Source organism: Plectropomus leopardus, chromosome 11, assembly GCF_026936395.1.
Source record: "Plectropomus leopardus strain MGB_pleo_1.0 chromosome 11, ASM2693639v1, whole genome shotgun sequence".
Lineage (NCBI taxonomy): Eukaryota > Metazoa > Chordata > Actinopteri > Perciformes > Serranidae > Plectropomus > Plectropomus leopardus.
The window spans coordinates 7,832,113-7,855,766 of NC_142186.1; the positions used below are offsets into that span (position 1 = coordinate 7,832,113).

The 23,654-nt window shown below is 39.3% G+C and overlaps 1 protein-coding gene across 1 annotated transcript; it reads right to left on the reverse strand.

Moving 5' to 3' along the window:
- Positions 1–636: 636 nt before the first annotated feature.
- fbxl4 (F-box and leucine-rich repeat protein 4) lies at positions 637–22,606 on the reverse strand. The gene is made up of 9 exons (XM_042490251.2): positions 22,497–22,606; positions 19,892–20,529; positions 16,977–17,310; positions 14,335–14,579; positions 13,885–14,098; positions 9,613–9,684; positions 8,402–8,526; positions 7,595–7,782; positions 637–6,190 (listed from the first exon to the last, which is right to left on the reverse strand). The coding sequence occupies exons 2-9, from the start codon at positions 20,386–20,388 to the stop codon at positions 6,027–6,029; spliced, it is 1,839 nt and encodes a 612-aa protein (XP_042346185.1). The 5' UTR covers positions 20,389–20,529; positions 22,497–22,606; the 3' UTR covers positions 637–6,026.
- Between the last annotated feature and the right edge of the window lie 1,048 nt (positions 22,607–23,654).

Below are 23,654 nucleotides of genomic sequence, written 5' to 3' on the forward strand. Positions count from 1 at the left end.
GCATGTTCAAAAAACAGCTACAAACGTCATAATATAGCATGTCAAAAAATGGCTGAAAACGAAATAGGATAGAAGTAGTATACTAAATCGAAAAAACAGCCAAAAATAACATAATAGAGCATGTAAAGAAGAAATGGTTGAAAACGACATAGTATATAGTATGTCAGTCAACAAAACAGCTGAAAACAACATAGTATAGTATATTCAAAAAACAGCTAAAAATGTCATAATATAGCATGTCGAAAAATGGCTGAAAACGACATAGTATAGTTAGTTGAAAAACATCAAAGTTTGACTTGCCGAAAAAACTGCTGAAAATGACATATTATAGCTCGTCGCGACACATCACAGTATACTGAGTCAAAGAAACAGCCAAAAAATTTGTAATATACCATGTCAAAAAAATGGCTGAAAACGACATAGTATAGTATGTTGAAAAAAGTTGAATGTTGACTTGTCAAAAAAAACAACTGAATATGACATATAGCTTTTCGAGACATGACAAAGTATACTAAGTGGAAAAACGTGTATAGACTTTGTTGTTATGTCACATTTCTTTTAAAATTCTATCCATTCAGGATCAAAGAGCAGTGAGTATCTAAATGAGCCACATAAACACACAGAGCCCAGAGCTGCTTCAGTCATCAGCCTCCAGTTTATTTAAAATCTGGTGAAAGTGAAGCACCCAGTTTCATCATGACAGAGGCACAATCTTTTTCACACAACAGTGGCTTTCACACTGCAGCACAGGGAGCATCACTGCATGTTCTACCAATGGCACAAAGGTCGATCACACATCCAGAGAGGGAAAAGAGAATGCAAATTCATTAGTGAAAAGCAAGGCCATCCCACTCACTCAGGATAGGGAGCTAAAACAAGACAAATATTGTAAAGTGTTGAACCAAGCTGCTTCTACGGTCAGATAGTGACCATCGGAGAATGTTCAAATAGTCTGCCTTAGCAAATAAATGCTGCTGCTTATAGCTGCTGTGCACATTATAAAATGTCAGTGTTTTCACTGTTGCTATAGTCATTTGAGAAATAATTATCTCAAAATGTATTCAAAATTACAGCCTGGATTTGGGGGGGGCAGGCAAATGTGATGTATGCACTTTTTGACTTCCAGCTAGACTAAGCTTTCATCTATAACTACACAACTTCCACTCGCTGAAGTAATATTTGCATCATCTGAATGGGAGGGCTGCTGTGTCACACTGTTACCACACCCATTCTGTTTAAGCACAACAGACTGAAAATAAACTGAAAATAGATCTATTTCAACATAAATCCAATTTTAATGGGACAGTCCAGCATTTTGGGATTACCCATCAAACCCATGATAACATCAGAAGATTGATATCTATTTGAAATCTCGGCATCCAGTGCAATTATAAATCTGGGCGATGTTTAGCCTAGCTGAGCACAAAGACTGGAAACAGAGAAACTGACTGTAGCCAGAATTAAAAAAAATAAAACTAAAAAAATTCCTCATGCGCCCTTAATTCTGGTAAGAAAAACTAAATTCCTAGTTAGTAATTCAACACATTCTTTGATTTACAATCAGCATGTAAAAGAACCAACACTGAGACCTCCCTAAAACCCCGTATTTCACCCAGGGGTGGTGCCTTACATCCTGCATCACAGTGTTGTGTGACTGATGCATTTTCTTGCGGGCTTGTATTTCTTCCTCTTATCATTTTTTGGATGAGCTAGCAAAACCATGACCTAAAAAGTTTTCTACTTACATAATCTTTGCCTCAATCACAAAAATTAAACCTACAGGAAAACTCAAGTAACTGTAACTTCAAACAAAATAAAATAAAATGTGATCATCAATTCACATATTCAAAAATCTGAATTTCTGCTGCTTTCCTGCAGATTTTCATATGACTTTTTACCAAAATACTGATACCACCATCGACACATTATCTTTGAAAATATATACAACTAAATAGTGCTAAAATATATTGACATTTAGATGGACTAAATTCTTTCCATCAACAATAATTGATTCAGATGGGGGTGTCTGTATTTTGATATCAATGTATTATCTGGCATCAACAGATGCCCAACCAATATTACAAAGCAAACTGTCCATTTCTATGTAGTCAAAACCAAACCTAAAAATTCTGGGAAAATATGAGTAGTATATTCTGTATGCCTGTCCAATAAAGGCAAAACAATGCCAATGCTGGATGCATTCACATTTACAGCAAGAAATAAAAGCCCCAAAGCAAACTATTTTTGTATGTTTTTTTGACCATTTTTTGCTAGGCTAACAGTTTCCCCTGCTTCCGTTCTTTGTGCTAAGCTAGGCTAAAGACATGCATCAAGTCTCTGTGGTTAGACAGGTTAAACACAAACTGAATAATGTTTTTCTGCTCATTTGGGGGAAAAAACGCTGAATTCCCCCCAAATTGTGGATTTCTTTTCATGTATATAAGGATATTGAGTTTAAATAACATTCGTATCACACAGACATATATAAATAAATATTATTTTGCATATTAATTACCATGGCTGATATACAGTATATGGCATATAAACTGGTCTGCTATAGCTGTGGGATTCAAGACCAGGTTTCTGCGTAGTACTTTGGTTGAAGGGCATAAAAAGCAAAGCACTTCACTACAATCTATACCACATGGACACCACACCACATTCAAACAGGAGTATAAGGCACAAATATTGACTAGTACAGTAGCATGTGCTTAAAGAAATCTTCAAGTTTTTTTTTGTTTTTTTTTCCCAAAAAAGAAATGCTTTTTAGGCAATTCTGTCACATTGCAACTGTGGCTTCATATATCACAAAAATTAAATAATCAGGGACAGCAATATATTTTCACAATCATACACTTACTGCAACATCCCACACCCACTAAGCGTTCACATTTACATCAGTGCTAAGTGATCATTTGCGTCCTTTGTTGTTTGTTGTTTAAGAGCAACACGGACGACAGATAACCTCAAAGCTGACTCAGTGTGGCATTATGCTCTGTTCAGATGTCTCTTGTGCTGGTTTTTAGAGCAAAATGTGTGTAGAAAAAAATATAACCAGATGAAATATTAAAACCCCTGAGTTTCAGGACATAATACTGAGGTCACATAATAATGTTTAACATACTATAATCAACTTAATCCACACCATTCCTTCCAATCAGTGGAGCTTCATTTTGGTAGGTAATTACATGTAGGTGCAGTCAAGGCTGCAGTCAAACAGCAGTGACAGACAGCTCAGTTTAAAAAAAAAAAAAACGACAGGAAGAGCATGCAACATCATGAAAGCATTGTGAAACTGATGATTTTCAAATTTCTTCATTTTAGCTTTGGAGACAAAACTCAGTATTCCTCCAAAATCAGACAGCCAAAGCAAATACTGACGAAAAGAATTATCTATGAGCAAACACAATTATTATCTTAAGTCAGCATTGGTTGACTGAATATACAGACAAGATTTTTTTCCCCTGCTTAGCCAGAGTGAATTGTTCGTATTTAATCAAAAACAAAACATTGAAGCACCCTGTTTAATCTAACGGGCAGATCAGAACAGAAATTGACCAGACATAGGAAGATTAGTTCTGGAGACTTTCTCTACTGATCGAATCCCACAAAAGTCTCAAATTTTTTTGTATCATATGTTAAATAAAGTAGGGATCTACCATTCCACAATCTTAATTAAAGCTCCTTGTCTAAATAAAATATATCAATATAATATATCTGTAAGATAAATGTGAAGAAACATTAAAGGTATACTATGCAGGAATTGTCAGCTAGTATTGCCAGCAAAAGTGAAAGCCAAATTCCACACTGGGGTTTCACCTTCCTATTAGGGATGGGCATGATTTGAAGTACTCACCGCCACCTCACATGTAAACATGGCATTAATATATTTGTACTACCATTTAAAATTCAATTTCTTATTTTATTGTAGAGCTGCGTGTAGCTTATTGCTTCACTCAGTGCCTCCTCACCTCGCTCTCCCCCTTTTTCCCCCCTCGGTTTATTATGAGACTACTGCTGCAGGAGTGTGAGCTCCGCACCAGAGAACAGTTTTATGAGAGTCTGCCTGCACACACACACATGCACACACACACGCACACACACACACACACGCAGAGTGACAGGGAACAGTTAGCATCCCACAGCTAATGTTACTTACTGGTAATGAACTGGTTTTAAAAAAAGACAATGAGACGGTGTTGATGTGAGTTCATTGGGACCATTAATCGGCACTTTGTTGGATGTTTGTCACTGCTGCTGTGTTAGCTTTTGCTAACCAGGCAGACGTTAACCTGACCAGGAGAGAAGCGACTCTGAGACCATCCATTACTGTCACAGTGCTCATGTAATGTAACATTAATGGCAGCGACAGAAAGTCTGCAGATTTTTCTCATGTGAACCTTGAATTTGTGGTTCAGTAAATGAATTTAAAATTGCACTTGTTTTTCATTGTTTCATTCTTGTACTACTGTTATAATCTACTGCAAGCACTCAAATATGGAAGTTATTTAAAATGCCCATCTCTACTCACTACTTGCTGCCTTTGTATAAACTCCTACCTCAGCTGCATGCTGTTATGGGCTGGGGGCTATACACCAAGAAACCTCCCAAACATAGCATCAATGTCTATACACTGATTTTTATGAAAATCCTGCATTGTATATCTTTAACTGAAACACATTTACTTTGTTTGGAGATTTCTTCATATTATGTTATCAGAGATTTCTTTTATGGATTCATTACACCAAACATGTCTGATTAACACTGAAAATTAGACTTGAAATAATTAGTTGATTGACTGATTAGTTGACAGAAAATATATAAAAAACTGAATGATTTGCTACTTTTTTCAGTCTTTTGTTCTAAGCAAAATGCCAAACTGTCATTTTTCTCCTGTGTGAGAGTTTTCTGCAGTTTTATACAATTGTATATTTTATATCTTTTAACTGTTTTACTTCTCTGTGCTTTTATTTCATGTGAGTCAGTCTGCTGATGTGATGCCCTGGGTGTTTTTCCTATTTATGCATTTATAGCACATGTGTAAATTAAAATGAATGTTATTCTGTTCATCTGCTGTTTCACAAGTTCTCAAACGTGTGTCTGAAGAATACTCGTCAGTACATCTCAGGTGCAAAGACAACTGATGGTGTGTTAGTTTTCCACATGAGATCCCCGTGTATAATTCTTCAGCAACAAATAACTTGTGATAATTGCAATAAGGTTTGGGTTGACACGATTCACACAGCAGCACAGTGTGTGAAATAAGGCTGCGTTTACTCCTTTGTTTTCACCCTTAAAGCTCCTGATACCTTCCAACACAACAGCATCAAGCATGATTCCTTTTAACTAAATCAAGCTGGCTTTTGTTGTCAGATGCCTTCAGAATGACCCTCATACATTACGACAACCAGCATGATCGTTGCACATTCTGACAAGGCACTGACCAAGGCCCTGATCTGTAATGATTTTAAAAGCTAAAATAAATATGTGACTAACAAATCCTACTGTAGATTTTCCAACTGCTTCAAATAAGGGTATGCTTCAAAAATGTTTTTGTCCCTTTATGTTGTCCTGACAAGATGTTCAAGGGAGGATTGCTCAGAAATGTTTTTGTTTTGTGTTTTGCACCCAGTACCAAGGCATATTTCCGAGCCTTGTGTTGCTTGGCAATACACAAGTGGTGATTCAGATTCTGGGAAAGATGTAGCAGCTTTACTGCAACGACCCTGATTTCAAGTGTCCAAAAAAAATAACAACTAATAAGTCTCACGTTCTTTAATACTGTGATTGCCAGTCTGTAGTTGTTTGCGTTGAGCCAGTTAATCCAAAGAACCTCCTCACCCAGTGCAACTGCTTTATTTACTGACCTGCAAAAAGAAGATCTCGTCTGTGATACAGACGCAAGCGGGTCAGCAATCTCCTACAGCATCTGACCTGCCTCTTATTCACTTTGGGGCAGTGTCTGCTGGCGAGCACTTCTCTCCTCTTACTTCCTCTGAACTGTGGGAAATGAGACGAGGCTGGGGTCACTGAGTGAAGCTCTTCTTGATAGCCACATTGGGGAAGAGGCCAGAGAGCTCTTGGACAACCCGCATGTCTATCTGTGAACAGAAGGAGACGTCCAGGAGGAGAAGCCGGGGACAAGACTGCAGGAGTTTCTTCAGTGAGGCAGCACTAACCAACCTCGTACCTAAACATGAGACAGGTCACAACAGGGATAAAAAGATACATTATAAAAACATAAGATGAACACATAAATAAAATGCAGGAAATAAAGCAAGTAAAGAGGCAAAAAACTGTATCTACACATTTCTAAGTAAATCAAATGGAAAAACCATTGTAATATATCACTTACTACTATGTCTACATAGAGTCCAGACCCAAATTAACAAGCTTCATGTTAATTACTTGCACCGCATGATTTACTCTCCAGAATACAGACCAACCCAGATACTGCAACACACCTTTAACTGGTCACATCAGCAGCAGGCGCCAATCTGAATAGCATGTCATGCTACTGTGCTGCCAAACCCATCACCTTACGCAACTGAAACTATAGTGTTTGTGCACAGCAGTTACTGCCATAGACTGCTGTCGCAACTGTGCTTAGTGAGCGGGATTTTATTCATATAAATATTAAGCAGATTATGTGGGTTTCTCTTTGCAGTTAACTTTTTCAGAAATTCTCAAATGCAAACTTTACCAAAATAAACTAAAATAATGAATTTATCCCAGTAAGTATCACGTGAAATTGTAAGAAATTAAAGATATGATAGTGAAGATAAAAAACTTCTAAATTATTGTCTTAAACTTTTAACTTCTGTACAACAATTAAATGCAAGGGGGGAAAATGTCCACATCAAGAGCACTTCTGAAAATACAGAAATATTTCAATGATTCTTTGATACAGTTCCTTAATCTCAGACATGATGACAATATAGAGTAAAGAACAAGGTTAAACCGTTATATATATGGCAATGTTTGCATATTAAGGCTAGCTGCTCTGATGATGACATGGGACCATGTTCCACAATTCTAAATGTCAGGATTATATGAAAAAATAATAGCAGCTAAAGTTAAATGAATTGATTATGACCATCATTAACAAATAATTGACAAATGACTAAGCCTGTCACAAAACTACTTTTTTGGATGATATTTTGTCCCAGAAATAAATGTAATAAAAAATATTACTGTCATTTGTAGACCATTTTATGCCACTAATATAATGATAATATAACAGCATAAAGCAAGTAAAGTTAGTAGATGATATTCAACCAAATGACAGCAACACATGACTCAGGACAGTTTTTTGCTTGGTATGTGGCTTAGAAGAAAATGCTTAGGCGCTGTTCCACAGTCTCATAATGGTCGGGAAAACCCTGCTGTTCTTTGTGACATCATGATGGTTAAAATTTTTGTGGCATTCCCATGTAAACAAACATGCATATAAACACAAGGACAATATTGTATGATATATGGACATACCTTGATCAACTTTGCTGACCTTGATAAACCCATAACGTAATTATCATGACAGGCCAATAAATGATGTATTTATAAACAGATATCCACGTGTGAGTTAAGAGCTTACCCAGTATGTCGAGGTGCTGCAGTGAGGGGCAGCTGGCAGCCAGCTCCTCTACGTCGGAGTCACAGACAGTGCGGTTGGCCGTAAGAAAGAGTTTGCGCAAGTGGGGCAGGCTGCGGGCGAGGTGCTGGAAACATCTGGTGCTGCTTTGCAGTGTGGGACACCAGCCCAGGTCCAACTCCTCCAGCATCCTGAGCAACCACACACCATGCAGCATGGCACTGGAGTGACTCAGTACACACATTCACACACTCACAAAATCTTGGTTCTTGGTCGCAAAATAGCTTGTTGCTCCACATTTACCAAATCAGAACTGAACTAGGAAAAATGTCTAATAGTTCACCTTAAACATGAAATAATCTGCAAGGGAGCTTAAATTTGGACACTCTTCCACCATTACGGCTACTCAAATGTCTTAATTCAGATCTTGTTTTAACTGTGTGTAAATATTTTTTATTTTACTTCTACACCATCCTGTCTTTATTCGTGCTCAGTATCATTGAAAATGATGGTCTACCTCAGTCGACTTCCAGAGTCTTAAATAAACGTTAAAATGAATTCACTTAAAACAGATAAGCTCTGCTTTGCCACTGAAAGATTTAGTTTTTCACATTCATAATGTACTGATCAAATTAAAGGCTGCAATGTAAAAAAATGGGGCTTTATATGATTGCCTTTAAAAAAATGATAATAAAAAAGAAAACTAGTGAGATACCGAGGCAAAAATGAATTCTATCCTTCCAATTCTCCTTCGTGGAGGACTCCAAGATGAACACTGTTTACAGAACTGAACCCATAAGTATTGCCTACCTGCAGCCTGAGACGAGCTCCGCCAGGCCTCGATCAGTCAGGTTTCTGCAGCGCCACAGGTCCAGCGAGCAGAGTGAGCGACAGCGAGCCGCCAGCATACTGGCCACAACGTCATAGTCCTCAATCTGCAGCAGAGACAGGCAGCAGTTAACAACTACTTACACTGTAATTTATACTGTCTCCATCGCATGCAGCAGCATTTGCAGGGAAACGGTCCACATCAGCTTTAAAATAGACCCTCATAACATGCAACTCTGCAGCAGCATCCTGAAATTTTGCAATTGATTCAGAAGACATGATTTCTATGCCTACTATGTCTGTGTGACTGTCATGAGCAACGTTGTCAACAGATTCTGTGACCATAAAATGTTCTTCTCTGTGGTATGTCACTTAGTCACAGAACTCATTAATTTTCTTTTTGGATCTTACACTGGAGTGAGAAAATGCTGCTGTGAGAGGAAATGAAGTAATGAGTGAGTCGGTTGTCTTGTGTTCTACATTTTGAGCAAACGTTTAAAATGTAACATAATAAAAAGCTGATTAGCTGCATTGGCTGGTTTGAGGGACATAACCTGACTTCCTCAAGAGAGAACAAAGCACTCACAGACCACACCTTGACCAGAAAGAACTGATTTGTGTTTGCAGAGCTGTTATTGTACTTTGGTGTCAGTTAATGTTGGCCATATTTCATCCTTTCATCCAAAGATGAAAGCAAAGAAATGCAATTTAACACCCACACAGCCAGTGCAGGCACCTTACCCATAGTAATGACAGCACACAGAACATTTTTTTGCCTGGGCAATGGATGGATATTACAACTTTTAGACAATCAGCAAATGAGGAAAATATGTTTACGGAGAGTGAAATGATACTGAAGTCAAGGGTGGACAATAAATTACTCACTTAATTGTGTTTAGTGCCATTATCACTATCCTTCATTGATTTTACATCCAACCAGTTTATTGTTAGCAGCTAAATTATTGCAACACTGCTGATGTCTCTGCCATCTTTTGGGCAAGCTTCTATCCAACGGGGCCACATGGTGGATTGTGTAGTTAACAGACTGTGTTTGGACTTCTTCCTGTGTGTGTGTGTGTGTGTGTGTGTGTGTGTGTGTGTGTGTGTGTGTGTGTGTGTGTGTGTGTGTGTGTGTGTGTGTGTGTGTGTTTGTGTGTGTGTGTGTGTGTGTATGTGTGTGTGTACATTCTCACCCTCACACAGCTTCCTAGGTTGAGGTGTCTCAGCTCTATGCAGAAAGTCAGGATGCTCAGAATAGCTGTTTGCTGCAGAGACAATATTGAGAAAGACAAAACAAAAAATTAGAGCTGTCATTTTATTACCAATATTATATTTAAAAAAATCTTATCCAATCCAGTTAGGATTTGTAATATCTATAACTAACTGGATGAGGGACTGTAACAAGGAGGGAGTCCACGAAATAATTTATTAAACTAAGGTTAACTCATATGAACAATGGAGTGTGCAGATCAGCATTAACTATGCAAGCAGCGCGTGGATGTATGTGCAAATGCAAATGATGATGATGATGCAGGGTGGACATCAGCTGTAGGAAGAGAGAGACAGAATTAACACATGAAGCAGTTTTTATAGTCTGGAAGGCCCAGGTGAGCTTAAACAAGCCAAAGATCCCACAATGTCAGCCAGCTGACTGAAAAGGTTGGCCAGGACATCCTCCAAGACAGTGGGAGGGGCAGCAATAGCCCTTTTCCACACACATGTGCTGGCATGGCTGGACTCATTTTGTTTGACTCTGCCTGTCAGAACAGTACAGCAGGTATTTGCATCTCTATACAACAGAGCTATCTGTTTCAAGGCGTGCCTTTAAATAATGACACAGCTGTCTAGAGTCAATGACATTTAAAAGCACTGTTTATTATTGCACTGTAAAACAGCTGTTTGTAGCCAGCTACATATCATCATGGAATTTTAGGCTGTTGTTACAACTTTGCTCAGCATTTACAGCTTATTGCTTTAAATATGGTGATGGAATGACGTATTGGATCTAGAATCGTCTGTGAATATTGACGAAGAATCATCCCCAATAATGACGATCATTTTTACAGAGTTCACACATTTGCATGTACAAAATTTTAAAACCTTTCGATGGCTTTTCAAGGACCAATCATAACATGTAATGGCCATTTACGAAGTATCACAAAAACAGGCTTGTAGCCTATGGTATACTTTACTCCAAATGTTAAGTATTATTTTGAAATTAAACAGCAACCTTTTCCAATCTCTAATAGTCGGTAACTTTTCCAGGCCTGGTAAATGACACTGCAAAATTACATTACTTTTCCAGGTTTTCCATGACTGTGGAACCCTGCTTTGAACCACATTTAAGACTGACTGGAAAATTCAACTTCGAGCATTGAAGGCAAGTATAATGGTAAGTAGTGTATCTGTAATACGATGCAGAGGTGGGTTTTATGTAGTAAATGGTTATTAAAATGAGTTAGGCTGATCTACATATTGCGGGTTAAGTGCAGGTTTTCAGTAAAATCACAGTATTAGATTCAGCGGTAAGTTTAAAGATTCGTAACATCAGAAATGTGGACTTTCACACAGAAGCACTTGACTCATTTGACAACAGAAAAAATAGAAAAGATGGATTAAATAAATTACATGAAATATTTATGGCAATTAAAACCTTGCAAATTCAAATGTGGGAGAATTTAATTTCTGCTAAGCCCTAATATTTATGGGACTGAATTTGAGACATTATAAAACTTGAGGACCTCCAGACACCCTGCCCTGAAATGGTCCATTTGGTCACAGCTTGGTGTGTATAAACTAGTAACGGAAACTTAAAATCAACTTGACATGGTTTGACTTGGTGCAAATGAAAAAGCCCTCTAAGAACCTTGCAACTTGCAGTCAGGATACTGCAACAAATCAGGAAACAAACTAAACCCCAGTTATCTTATCTGGGCATAAATCAAAAAGTTATACATTAAAATAACAATATACTTTTAACTATCAGCAACACGTCTAGTCATGTCATCCAAAGTTTCCCTAAGTGATTTCCTGTCTGCTGCTTGGGACACTTGGGTTGCCCTTATTGTATTTAAGGGAATTTAATACGGCACAACAGCTAGTTTTTACGTCTCCTCACAAAGTCAAGCAGAGGGAGGACAGAGACCTCTCCAGTGGCTCTACAGCATGGATAGAGATATGGGAATTCAACAATGCAACTGCCAACACATGTACCTCAGTGGCAGGAAAAAAGTGGCAGGATGAAAGTGAAAGCCTTTTGTGTGTGCGTGTGTGTTTGGTGCGTATGCTCGAGTCTGTCGCTGGCATCTTTATAAACGCCTCTCTCCAGCAAGCTAGCCATTTAATTAGAGCAGTGACAGGGTAATGACAGCTGAGATGTCAGGGCCTCAAACAGACACACAGCTTGCTCTGTCTGCCTGCGTATAAACAACCTGCAGCATGCTGCCTGGCTCCACCGCAGAAACTCTATACTGCCTCCTGCCCACGCCGCCGCTCTGAAACATGACAAACACTGAGGAAACGCTGAGGTGTAACACCAAAACACAATACAGCGGTTTTACACGTCAGACAGGCCTGAACCTGAACACACGCAGTACAGGTCTTTAAGACCCCCTAAGCTCAGAGTTGACTCAGTTCATCTCAAAAGACAACAACATAGAATGAGCTACACCCAAAACACATACCGTCACATAAGCAGCTTGTGGAGATCATTACTCCAAAATTAAGGTTAATAGTTATAGTTTCATTAAACTGAAATGACACTATACATGTTATAATTTGTGAAGCCATTTATCACGTACAGAACAAACTGCAGCCAATAGCTAAAGATATTATGTTCGACAAAAATAAGTCAAACGGCTCCTGAGATTGTTTTTATTATAAAATAGGACCAAAAACCCCCAAGAAACCCCACTCCTTAAATTTATGTTTATTTTTTTGTTCCATTTGTTTCAGTGCCTTTAAAAACCATCAAAATGAAATGATCTGACATAGAAAGATCACTCTTTGGTTGACCTGCTCATAGCTAGTACAACTAATGTACGCAACCAGGTACAGAGGTTGTGAGTTAGCATGACTTGGCTATTACGTGTCATAAGCTGAATCTACAGTAGTCTGGTAAGACTGGGCTTACTGTATTTTACTGTAGGCAAACCGTAATTCATTAGTAATCCAGAATTCATGGAAGCTTCCTACTGCAGCAGACACAGCAGCATTTAGTTCTGTGAAAGATGGCAATCATCTCTTCTAGGAACACAAGATAAATTTGCTCTACAGAATGTCTGTAAACAAGAGAGAAAATGATTACCATTGCAGCAAAACAAAATTGATAACTGTCCTGAACTCTTAATGCAAACATGAAGCAGCAGGGAGTAAGGACTGACCATAAATGGCCTTGGTATAATGCTCAGATGTCCAACCACGTCAGTCTTTTCGCCGTTGATAATGTGAATATTCATTAAAGGTCCTGCAATTTTGTTCTAAATGGATAAATCAAACACTGGCTCTAGATAAGGCCATTTCATTTTTGCATTTTTGCTATGGCCGCTGTTGTTGTCCTACACGTTTGGCATACAGGTGAAGTTTCAGTTTTGCAGTCTCACCGTAATGCTGCTGAATCCCACATACTAGACCTTTAACGCCTTTTTTTTTGCCTTGTAATTAGCATACACATGTGACTTATCCATCTGTTTGCTTCTTTACTTAGCATCTGATCTTTAGTATTGACTTGATGATTTTGGCATCTTGTGCTTTTGACCAGCTTTCCTCTTAGATATGACAGGAGAGGGAGATACAGTACATGGGAAATGTAGTGTATGTACATTAAACCATCACTGAAACCGACTGTTGACTCTAAACTTGCTTTTGACTGTTTAACACAGACTTCATAAGCAGATGAAGTTTGCTTATTGTCATGAAAACTCATGTCATCTGCTGTTCACATGCTGAAGAGTTAATTGTGAGGGTTTACTTTAAGGGGACATAAATATAATGCCTTTTAAAAGATCAAAATGAATATCCATGACAACTGCTTTATCACTGACAATTTACCTGTTGGCAAAAATGTTTCCAAGAAATTTGATCAAATTGCGTGACCTTTTCCTTCTGTGAATTACACCTCTCTTTATTCCATTATATTCACATAATTGAATAACTAAAGGAAATCTTTCATGAAAGTAAATCTAACTCCTTCAAAGTTAAGAGACTCCTACTATAATTTTCTAGTATGACATTTCATATATATTAAATACTTAATACTGAAAAGGTGGAGAAATGAAGCCTTGCATGTCTAAAGTGTAACTAAGAAACCTGTTTATTACAAACAAACTGGGCAGCCATTTGACATACAAACATATCATTAACCATCTACAGTGTGCCTGCTGTATTTGGACAGGACAGCTATTAGCACGCAGGTGAAAATGTCATTCTGATTGTGGTTTCTCAGATACGCTGTTGACCATGCTTACCTCTATCTTGGTCCGGTAGAGCACCAGCCGGCGGAGGCGTGTTAGTTTGGAGATGTGTGTGAAGGCCTGGGGGTGGAGGCGGTCGCAGGAGGACAGGTTGAGTTCCTGTAGCCCAGGACAAGTCTGAGAAATGACCTCCAGACAGGCCTCGTTCAGGAAGTGGCAGCAAGACAGCTCCAGGCAGCCCAGGCTGAGACCACAGGCCTTCAGAAAGCTGAGGGGGAGAATAAAAGAAAAGGGAAAGACATGAGAGAAAGTCAGCAACCTGTCTCCATGTTAGACAATAACGTCCTTTTACATGATCTCTTATTTCATTTTACAGAAAAGGTTTCAGTCCATTTTCTTTGTCTCAGCATGTCCCTCCCTCAAAACAAAAGCTTGTGAGCATTTGCTAGTTTTCCAAGGTCACCTCCCTGTTTTCTAGCACTTGTGGCCCGCTGACAGTCTGACCTGCTGAAGCCGGTCAGGGTGAGAGCTCCGCGGTTGCCGGTCCAGGACAGGTTGAGCCTCTGGAGGAGGGTGCAGCGGCTCTGCAGGTGTCCCAAGGAGGCGTCACTCAGCCGGCTCCAGTAGGGCTGCAGACTCAGCTGGGTGTACTGCAGTGGGTCGCAGCAGTGCTGGTGCAGCAGCTTACAGCTCTGGGCCAGACGGCAGAGGTCTGGCAGGGTCAGGTGGCTCAGTATCAGCTGGATGAGCTATGGATGGAAGATGGGGAGAGTGGGTAGCAGAGGAGACAGAAGGGGTAAGGCAAAGGGGGGCGGGGGGACAAAAGACTGTTAGATCTGGTCTAAGAACATAGCAGAAAACAGTATAACAGAGAACACTAAAGAGTAGTAGAAGCTAGTAGAGAACAGAGAATAACAAGAGAAGTCTGGAGAATGTTAATTGCGTCCCCTCTGTCAGGCAGATCTTAATAGTGTTTATCTGGGACACAAAGCACTGATAGCAGGATCAGTGGAGAGGTGAGCCGGCTTGTTTTGCACTGTGTTCGTGTGCCTCTCAAAGAGAAAGAATGACTGTGCCCGCGTGAGTGTGTGTTGCAGTGAATTAACAATACACGGTGTTCAAGCGGGTATCAGCTGACAGATAATAGCTATATTGTGTTTCTGAAACAAACACACGGCGGTTGTGAAGACTGCTGTTAATGGCAGCGGTTTGGAGAGGAGATAAGAGAACGAATATCAAGAGTACTGCCGGTGTTTTGAAGCTTGCTACAGACAATATGATACATCTGTATGGCATGAAAATGACTCTGTGTCCGTGAGTGCAAACGAGATCGAGTGTCAGAATGAGTCCAAGCCACAATGTTCATGTGTTTGTGCGGAATACTTGTTATTACAGAGTGCATATACACCCACCACCTGGGACACATATAATGATTTTAGGGGCTAACTGCTGCTAATGACCTTGGAGGTCATTGTAAGTTATGATCATCATCTGCAGTCAGTTTCTAGGAATCTATATAATATTGTGACAGATGATTATATGAATTATTTTTGGGTATAAGGTGACAAAATGAGAAAATGATTTTTTTTTTTTTTTTTTAGTTCTCTATGTCAGGCAGACTAAAAGCAAATTGGCTGCAGTGCCATAGTGCTGAAACAGTCAATGAATTGATTAAAGTTTATAACACAAAAGTGAAAAACGTTCTCTGGTTCCTGCTTCTTTAATGTGAGGGTTTTTATGTTTAGATTTTGGACTGGTGATCACACAAAACATAATTTGAAGATGTCCAATTGGACTACTACTTAATTACATTACTTGGACAAAATATTGCAAATATAACCAGAAAATTGCTTTCAGTAGAGTGCAGCTTTCCGCCCGGTGGCTGCTGGAGCTGATCACAGCCACGGCGAACAGAAGACAAGATGCAGCTGCACCCACGCGAATTGCCCCTCTTGCCCCCTTACAAGTAAGATGGCAGATTAAGATAACAAAAGCCTTTTTTGGTTTTTTTTTCCCCCTTGAATTATGGCTTACTTTAGTGGATTGCAACATACTGGATATAGAACTAATCTGCCAATTGCCCACTTCAAAATGAGATCAAACTTTTCTGTGGATGTCAGTTTTTGAGCCATGATGAAGGTCAAAAAGCTGCTTGCAACTGGCAGCAAGGCCTCTTTTTTTTAGCCGAGCCAACAGCAGGTAACACCTTGCTATGTGATTTTGTTCATCAATCATCTAGTTTAGAATAGTGAGGAGCCAATGTAACAGGTTTGTCAACAATTGTGAATCACCACAACCACAAGATTTCATTGAGCTTACAGTCATAAATGTGATCATAAATTTTAGAGTGATTGGTCCAGTAGTTTGCCAGATTAGCTGTGGACAGACAAATACACACACACACACGCACGCACTCACACACACACACTCACAGACAGAGACACAGACACAGACACAGACAGGTGGAGATAATCAATAGATTCAATAACTAAAAATTATTATTAGTTTCAGGCTTATGGTGTACCATAATAATAATAATAAGAAGAAGAAGAATAAAAACAACAATAATAATAATAATTATAATACAATTAAAATACTGTGAGTTGATGACATTCAGATTTAAGCACCAGATAGACACATCTGTTAATTTTGTAATGTTTTTACCGTTACGCGAATCAATTCAAGTTTCTACTTTTCATGCCTAAATGTAAAAAGCATTCGGACACTGGCTTAAAGGTATCCTGTGGAGAACTGGCACTACAGTGGTGCTGTGAAGCGCTGTTTTTATGAGTGGGTTCCTGTTTGTCTCATGCGTAAGGATGCATGTGTATGTGGGTATTGTGATACACAGCCCTGCCAATGATTTCACACTAATCCACTACACTTCAAGTGAGGGTTATATGCCAATAAATGCTGCAATGCATCGTGGAATGTAGATGCCAGTAGAATGGTGGGACCTTTATACTTCTCAAAATACAGCAAAATGATCACTCGAGGGAAACTTTAACCCAACATTTGGAAAATGAGTACTAGTCAAAAATATTTCTACCCCTCCTAATGTTACAAAATCACATCTGAATAACAAAAACTGAATTTGGTGCGTATCTGAGTGATTCAGTGTACATATTGTTATGGTCTGTAATCACCTCGTAGGGCAGTTTGTCAAAGTAGCCATTGCCTGTCCTCTGGTGCCTGCTGTCTCCTTGTCTGAATGGACCTCCAACATCAGACAGCTCCTCCTCGCTGTCACTCAGGTCATTAATGTCAATGACAGGCATCTTATAGAGGGCCAGCATGGGCCTCTCTTTTACCCCTCGCAGGATGACAGCGTCCAGCTCAGTGTAGTAGTCCAGCAGAGAGCTGTTGACCTCCAGGCGCAGCAGGTTGGTGGGGAAGCTGATATGCTTGATGGTAGGAGAAAACTGACGTGCCTGGGGTGTCAGCACCTTGGTGGGCTCACCTGACCACAACACCTCCCACCTGGACAAGAGACAGAGTTTTACTGTAAAGCCACAACAAGCTGTCACCTGTGATCAACATTTTACCAGCTGAAAATAGGCCTATAACAGTGTTGATTTGAGGCTTCCAGTCTATCTGTAGTTCCGTGCAAACAGTCCACTGGATCTGTGCAGTCATTTCTTTAACTCTACTGCTTTATATGGCTTATAACACTTAACCATATTCATAATCCACCACAGTTGCATTCCCTCACTTTCGTCTCACATCTTCAGTTGTCAGCTCAGTGTTTCTGTGGTTGTTTATGTACCTCAATCCAATGTGCAATGACCTGTGGGAAAAAAGCCGTGGCATTGGACAACATCATGCCACATTCACAACTTCACAGATTGCTGGTTTGACAAAAAAAAAAAGACAGCAAGGACTGGTGAAGGGCAAACTGTGTAGAGAGAACAACTGTAGCTCCCTCCTGCTGTCCTCACTGCAGACTTGCAGAGGATATGAGTAATAGCATTTTTACAGTGGATTATATGTAGAATTCTGAGTCTGCATTCACACCTGTACTCCAGTTAATGTGGTCACAGGAAGAAAATGATACATTGTTGCTTATCAATTCTGGTTCAGGTTCCTGTTAACAATGACTTTTTACAAACGAACCGAGAAGAGAAAACATGTCATGATACAGACTGACGGGTAACTCGTTGATTGGAGAGTTTTGGCGATTGTCATCCTGCATCATTAGGTCAATCTCCAAGAAGTTTATGCAACACTTAAATGGTTCTGATGTATTTATGTTCTTTGGTATTACAAGGAGCTCAAGAAGAAATAACTGATGACAAGCAGTAGTAGTTGTATTATCAGACTGCAAATCAACTAATGAGTGACAGGTATGTAATGAGTCAGGATGAAAAGGAGGCATCTTGTACAGTGATGACTCTGGCTTATCACTGTGGGATCGCTGTTACACACATTTTAATGGACTTAATGACCTGACAAAGTACACTGAGTCAGATACAAGCATATCAGTTTAAACAGCTGTTAAATCAGGGAAAATACCCGCTCTGACTTTCGTATATGTGTTGCCATCGTTACCAAATGATTTTCATAAAAACAGCATATCAGAGTACATGGCCTTTTATGTATCATTTATAATATCCCTTACTGAATAAATTCAGTAATCAGCAGATGGATTTATTGGCAGCTAGGCTTTTAAAATCACATATCTCCTAATATCATAAAATCCTGTGGTTGAATCATTTCTTCTGACATCCCATCTTTTCAAGCAGTCTCAATTCAGTTGTTTGTTCTACACCAGGTTTTCATTCAGAGCTTTCACGCCAGCCCAAATTGGTTTGTTTTAACCGAATCAAACAGGTTAGGTGTGAGAGCACCATAATACAGTCAGATTTACATTTTTGGCAACGGGTCAATTTTCCATTTTGTTTATTTTGACAGTGGCTACAATCCATACTCCTGTGGCCCTCTTATGAAGGAACTCTCCACGGCCATGCAGAATGAGGGCCTTGTATTGATAACTAGTGCACCACATGCACACTGATGGTGCTAAACAAACATTCCTAAGAGAACCAATATTTCCAAAAAAATGATTTTTTTTTATCTTTATTTTTCTAAATCACACAATCACACAAAGAACTGGAGTTCACTATAATTATGTAACTGTCTAAAAACCACTATTGCATGCTGTATGATAAAGAAAGAGAGGAGTTTGCTGACAATTCATTTAATACATGTCCAAAAACATCTAAGTCATGTTCTACTCGTAAAAAGCAGCTGTGCCCACAAATTATCTGGCTGATAATACAATATCTTTGTCACTTAAGCCTATTATTACCTATGGAATACAATTATGACAATTCCAAATATTACAAATTGGCATAAATTGGGATTAGGTGCACAGTGTCACTTCAGTGATGTGAAAGAATAGCCCTTTAAGGCTGGTTACAGAGTGTGTCTCTGCCAGAGTAATTAGAGTTGGCTTACTTCTGAACTTTTTCACAGCACTTTTCAGGGTGATCAGATGCCAAATTCATATCAGTGATTTTATCAATTAAATACAACTTTGTCATCTCTTACTAGCTTTTATCTGCTATAGCTTTCCTGTATTTGATTGGGGAAAAACGTCAAACACTACCCTGCTTATAGTTTTCTCTTTGGACTATTATCATTTAAACTTTGCGTCTTCTGGTTTAGCAATTAAACAGCAGAAACCTGAGTGCTGCTCTGAGAGGAAGCTGTGGAGTTGAAACAATTTCCTAAAGTAGCCATAAACATTATTTATAGAGCCCTTTCCATAACAATTTGATGGTATTTTTTCCGAACAAAGGGAAATAATAAAGGAAAGCCAATTTGATGAATAATATGAATGCTAGGTCTTAATATTGCAAGCAATAGGGACAGAGTAATTAAAATAAGGCCAGTCATGTCACCAAAGTTTATTCCAAAAACTAGAGGACTGGCTTCTACTTTAACTATGTGTGCACCTTCTTGTATTGCATGTTTTTTTTAGACATGTTTATGACTAAACATTGGATCGGAGAACTGTGAATGACTGATGATTGTTTCCTAGACAGTTGTTTGTCTTTACCTGACATCAGTCGGTGGGTTCTGGGAGAAGGGGTTGTGAGAGCAGGCCAGAATCTGGACAATGGCTCCAGGGTAATAAGTCTCAAGCACCTCCACAGCTGTAGGGTAGACAGGCTCCTCAAAGCCAAGTTCAATATAATCCTGGCTGTGGAATCCTTTAGGGGTGCGGCGGAAAGGTGGAGGAGCACTGGCACACTGTTCCCACCATTTCCCATAAGCTCTGAACACCGCTGTCTGAGTGAAGTCCCCTGAGCTGGGGTAGACGTTAGGCACCCCGGCCAGGTTCCACATGGTGTAGGACATGCTATTCTCACTGCCATAGTGGGAGCTGAAGTCCAGAACCTCCTTGGCAAACTGCTCCACCTCCACACTCACCGGCAACACAGCTCGCTGGCCGGACTCCACGGCCCGCCGACTGGTCAGAGCCTCGCCTCGAGTCCCACTCCTGGAGCGTCGCCGCAGACAGATATAGTAAAACATGCTCAAGAGGGTTAACATAGGGAACTCTGGGGCTGATGGGGGCACAGTGGGGAGAAACAGAGCCTAGAGGGAGGAAGAGCCCCCCGTTACTGGAAGGCCACTGGCTCAGGGGCTGAGGGTGTACAAAGCTCAGGCTACAGGCCCAGCTGCATGCATGACCTGTGGGTTAGGCAGAGACAAACAAACACAATGTGAACACCAAGACAGCAACTCTAAAGCACTACCGAGCACATCTAAATAAAATTCTGGATGCTTATATCTATATATTTCACAAGTAGGTGTGTCAATTAGATTGTAGATGACCATACATGAAGCTTTGCAAATACAGAAACAGAATCTTTGCAAAAAAGTTTTCAAAGAAGCTTTGAAAACTTAAAGAGAAACTGTCAGAGGACAAAAGCTCATAGAGAGTGAAATTATTGATCAGAGCTGTAGCTTTTAAAGCTTACTGACAGGCAGATGGCGTCCTGCCACAGGTGGACTAACTTATTGTCTTACTTAGCACACACCTAGCAATAATGTTATAGGTGGTGACCTGGAGTTCACTTTAATTATATGACTGTCTGTCTAACAATCACCACCACATGCTGTATGATAAAAAAAAAGAGATAAGTGACAATTTATTTAATACATGTCCAAAAACATAATAAAATATAAGTCATTTTCTACTTGTGAAGCATCTGTCCCCACAAAACATCTGGCTCAGTCACTTCAGCCTATTATCATTCCAATTCCAAATATTACAAATTGGCATCCAGCTGGAATGTGGTGCACAGTGTAATATTAGTGATGTGCATAAGTATCCCTTTAAGGCTTGTTACACAGTGTTTCTCTGCCAGGGTAATATGAGTTGGTTTACTTTTCAACTCAGCTATCACTGATTTCACTATGTTGATTTCACAAAGGTTCCTCTGCATACGTTCCAGATACTTTTTGCATAGCACCTCTCAGGCTCATCAGATGCCAAAATCACATCACTCAGTTTATCAATCAAATACCACTTTGTCATTTCACTCTGTATGAATGTTGCTCACCTTCCAGATATTACTGCTTAACGTTTCCTCTGTGGACTACTATCACTAAAACTTTTGTGTATTTTAGTTTCACTAACAGATAGCAGAAACTTGAGTACTGCCATTCCAAAACAAACCAGTGTTTTTTGTTTGTATTGTTTTGCTTTGTTTTTTTGACACTGTCTGTTTACAGATACCACAGCTAACTTATATCATAGAAGGTACCTTAATGTTACAGCTTTAGCACAATGGAAAAACACCTATTTCTATTGACCAGTCAATGATAGCACGACAGCAACATGCAGGCAGCGACTTGGGCTTATAAAAGATGAGAACTTGACACCCATACTATACAGGTTTTTAGCATGACTTAATTAAACTTTGTTCAGATGTTTATTACTTCAAATAAAGCAGCTAACGTTACACAGCTGTAGGCTGCAGTCAGTACAGGACATCAGTAAGACTTTAAAGGGACAGCCTGATGTGCATATGTAAACGAAGGATAACAGCAATATTCAAAGCAGGACTGGAACCACCGGTATCGATCCCAGCTGGATTGGCAGGTCTTTTAAATATCAGCCAAAAGCCGAGTGTAGTTTCCCGTAACAAATGATGATAACGCTTTAGCGTGAGATAAAAGTTATAATATATATGTTACACCGACAGAAAAATAACAGCACAGGCAATATGAGCTGAAAATGGCTATGTTGTTAAGCATAGAGGCTATCAAGTAAAATGTCATTTCTTCTGTATCTAACCTTAGGTAAATGCTCCCAAAGGTTTGAGGTAACTTTAAAGCCATTCCCAAGTGCAACGTTAGCTACATAACAATAACATCAGCCAAGAAGACACGTTTGCTCTCTGAAACCAGAGCTCAGTGAAAACACTAAAATGACTGTTAGTGAAGTAACATTAGCCAGAGAGGTGAGCTGCCTGCCTCAGCTTATGTTGTTTGTGTTACCGTTAAAAAACACTGTCAGTAAGCTAGCTAGCAAGGGTTAGCTGGCTACGTTAGCTGCTTATAAACTAGCTGAGCCGTTGAAACACAATGCTTCCGTTTCTAGCTTTGCAAACTCTAGCAATCACAGAGGACATGACAATATTCATACTTACAGTAAACGTAGGTTGATATATCCATTCATGAGGATCGATCCTCCTCTTCCCGTTAAACCACCAAGCCACATTCCTGTCGTTTAGCTTGTGATGCCTTCATGAACAATCGGACAATACAGTTACTCCCTGAGCGCACACCAAAACAAGCCATATATTCTGGAAAATAATGCTTGGGATACCTAAACTTTGTATGGTATCGAGTTTTTGAGACGCAATGTGAACTGGACAAAGCATATTCCAAATGATTTGTCATCAACTAAGCATAAAGGCCATTAATCCTACAGAACTGCAGTTATATTCTCTGAATTGCACCGCTGTTGCAACGTAAAATATCTGAATGTCACCTAATTTCGAAGATATTGCTAGTGAAGAGAAAATACAATCTGTCAATTTTGACACTTTAGTTCAAAACGAGTGACTGTATTCACAGAGTTTAAGACCTCTGAAATAGATGGGAACTACGTAGGGACATTAAATGCCGCTTCACTTCCGTATAACAAAATGTCAACATCCGGTCAGTATTCAACATGATGGGTGGATGGATGGATGGATGGGTGCCCTGCTTTCTCAAGGAGATAAAGGACTTTAAGAAAGTTAATGATCCAAAGCATATGTATTTGCATAGCTAAACTTTTAGCTGGTGATATGCACATTGCAAATAACATAAAATCAAGATGGTAATTTACATGCAATTACTAATAGTAATTTTAAATTACTATTAGTAAATTCTAGGTGTAGGTTTACAGATTTAGCAGCAATAAATATTCTTTTTCTTTGTTCATCAATAAATCCTTTATTTTGTCCAGTAAGAAAACAAACAAACAAAAAAAAAACAGTGGTAAGGATTGCAGATTGCAACCAGCTAAAATTTATCCTGGTTAGATTTCCTTGAGTGTTTAATGTTATGGACGCTGGGAGCCAAAATTTATCTGCAGAGGTCTCTTTTTCTCCAAAACAAACTGACCAGGTGATTAAAACCAGTAAAAACATTAAATAAAGCAGTTTCACATTACAAAACAATGTTCCTTCTATGCTGCTTGATGCTAATTTGCCAAGCGCCTGCCATATATACTCACCTTTTTTTCAGATAACAGAATGTGAATTAAATTTATTTTTTGGATCAAGACATTCAAGAGGTGTGTACCATAAGCTAAATCA

Coding starts and splice junctions, on each gene's coding strand:
- fbxl4 (XM_042490251.2), bottom strand. CDS start 20,388: ATGTTAACCCTCTTGAGCATGTTTTACTATATCTGTCTGCGGCGACGC. Junction 17,311..19,891: donor AACCCACCGACTGATGTCAG/GTAAAGACAAAC, acceptor TCTCTTGTCCAG/GTGGGAGGTGTTGTGGTCAG. Junction 6,191..7,594: donor GCAGCACCTCGACATACTGG/GTAAGCTCTTAA, acceptor TCTCATGTTTAG/GTACGAGGTTGGTTAGTGCT.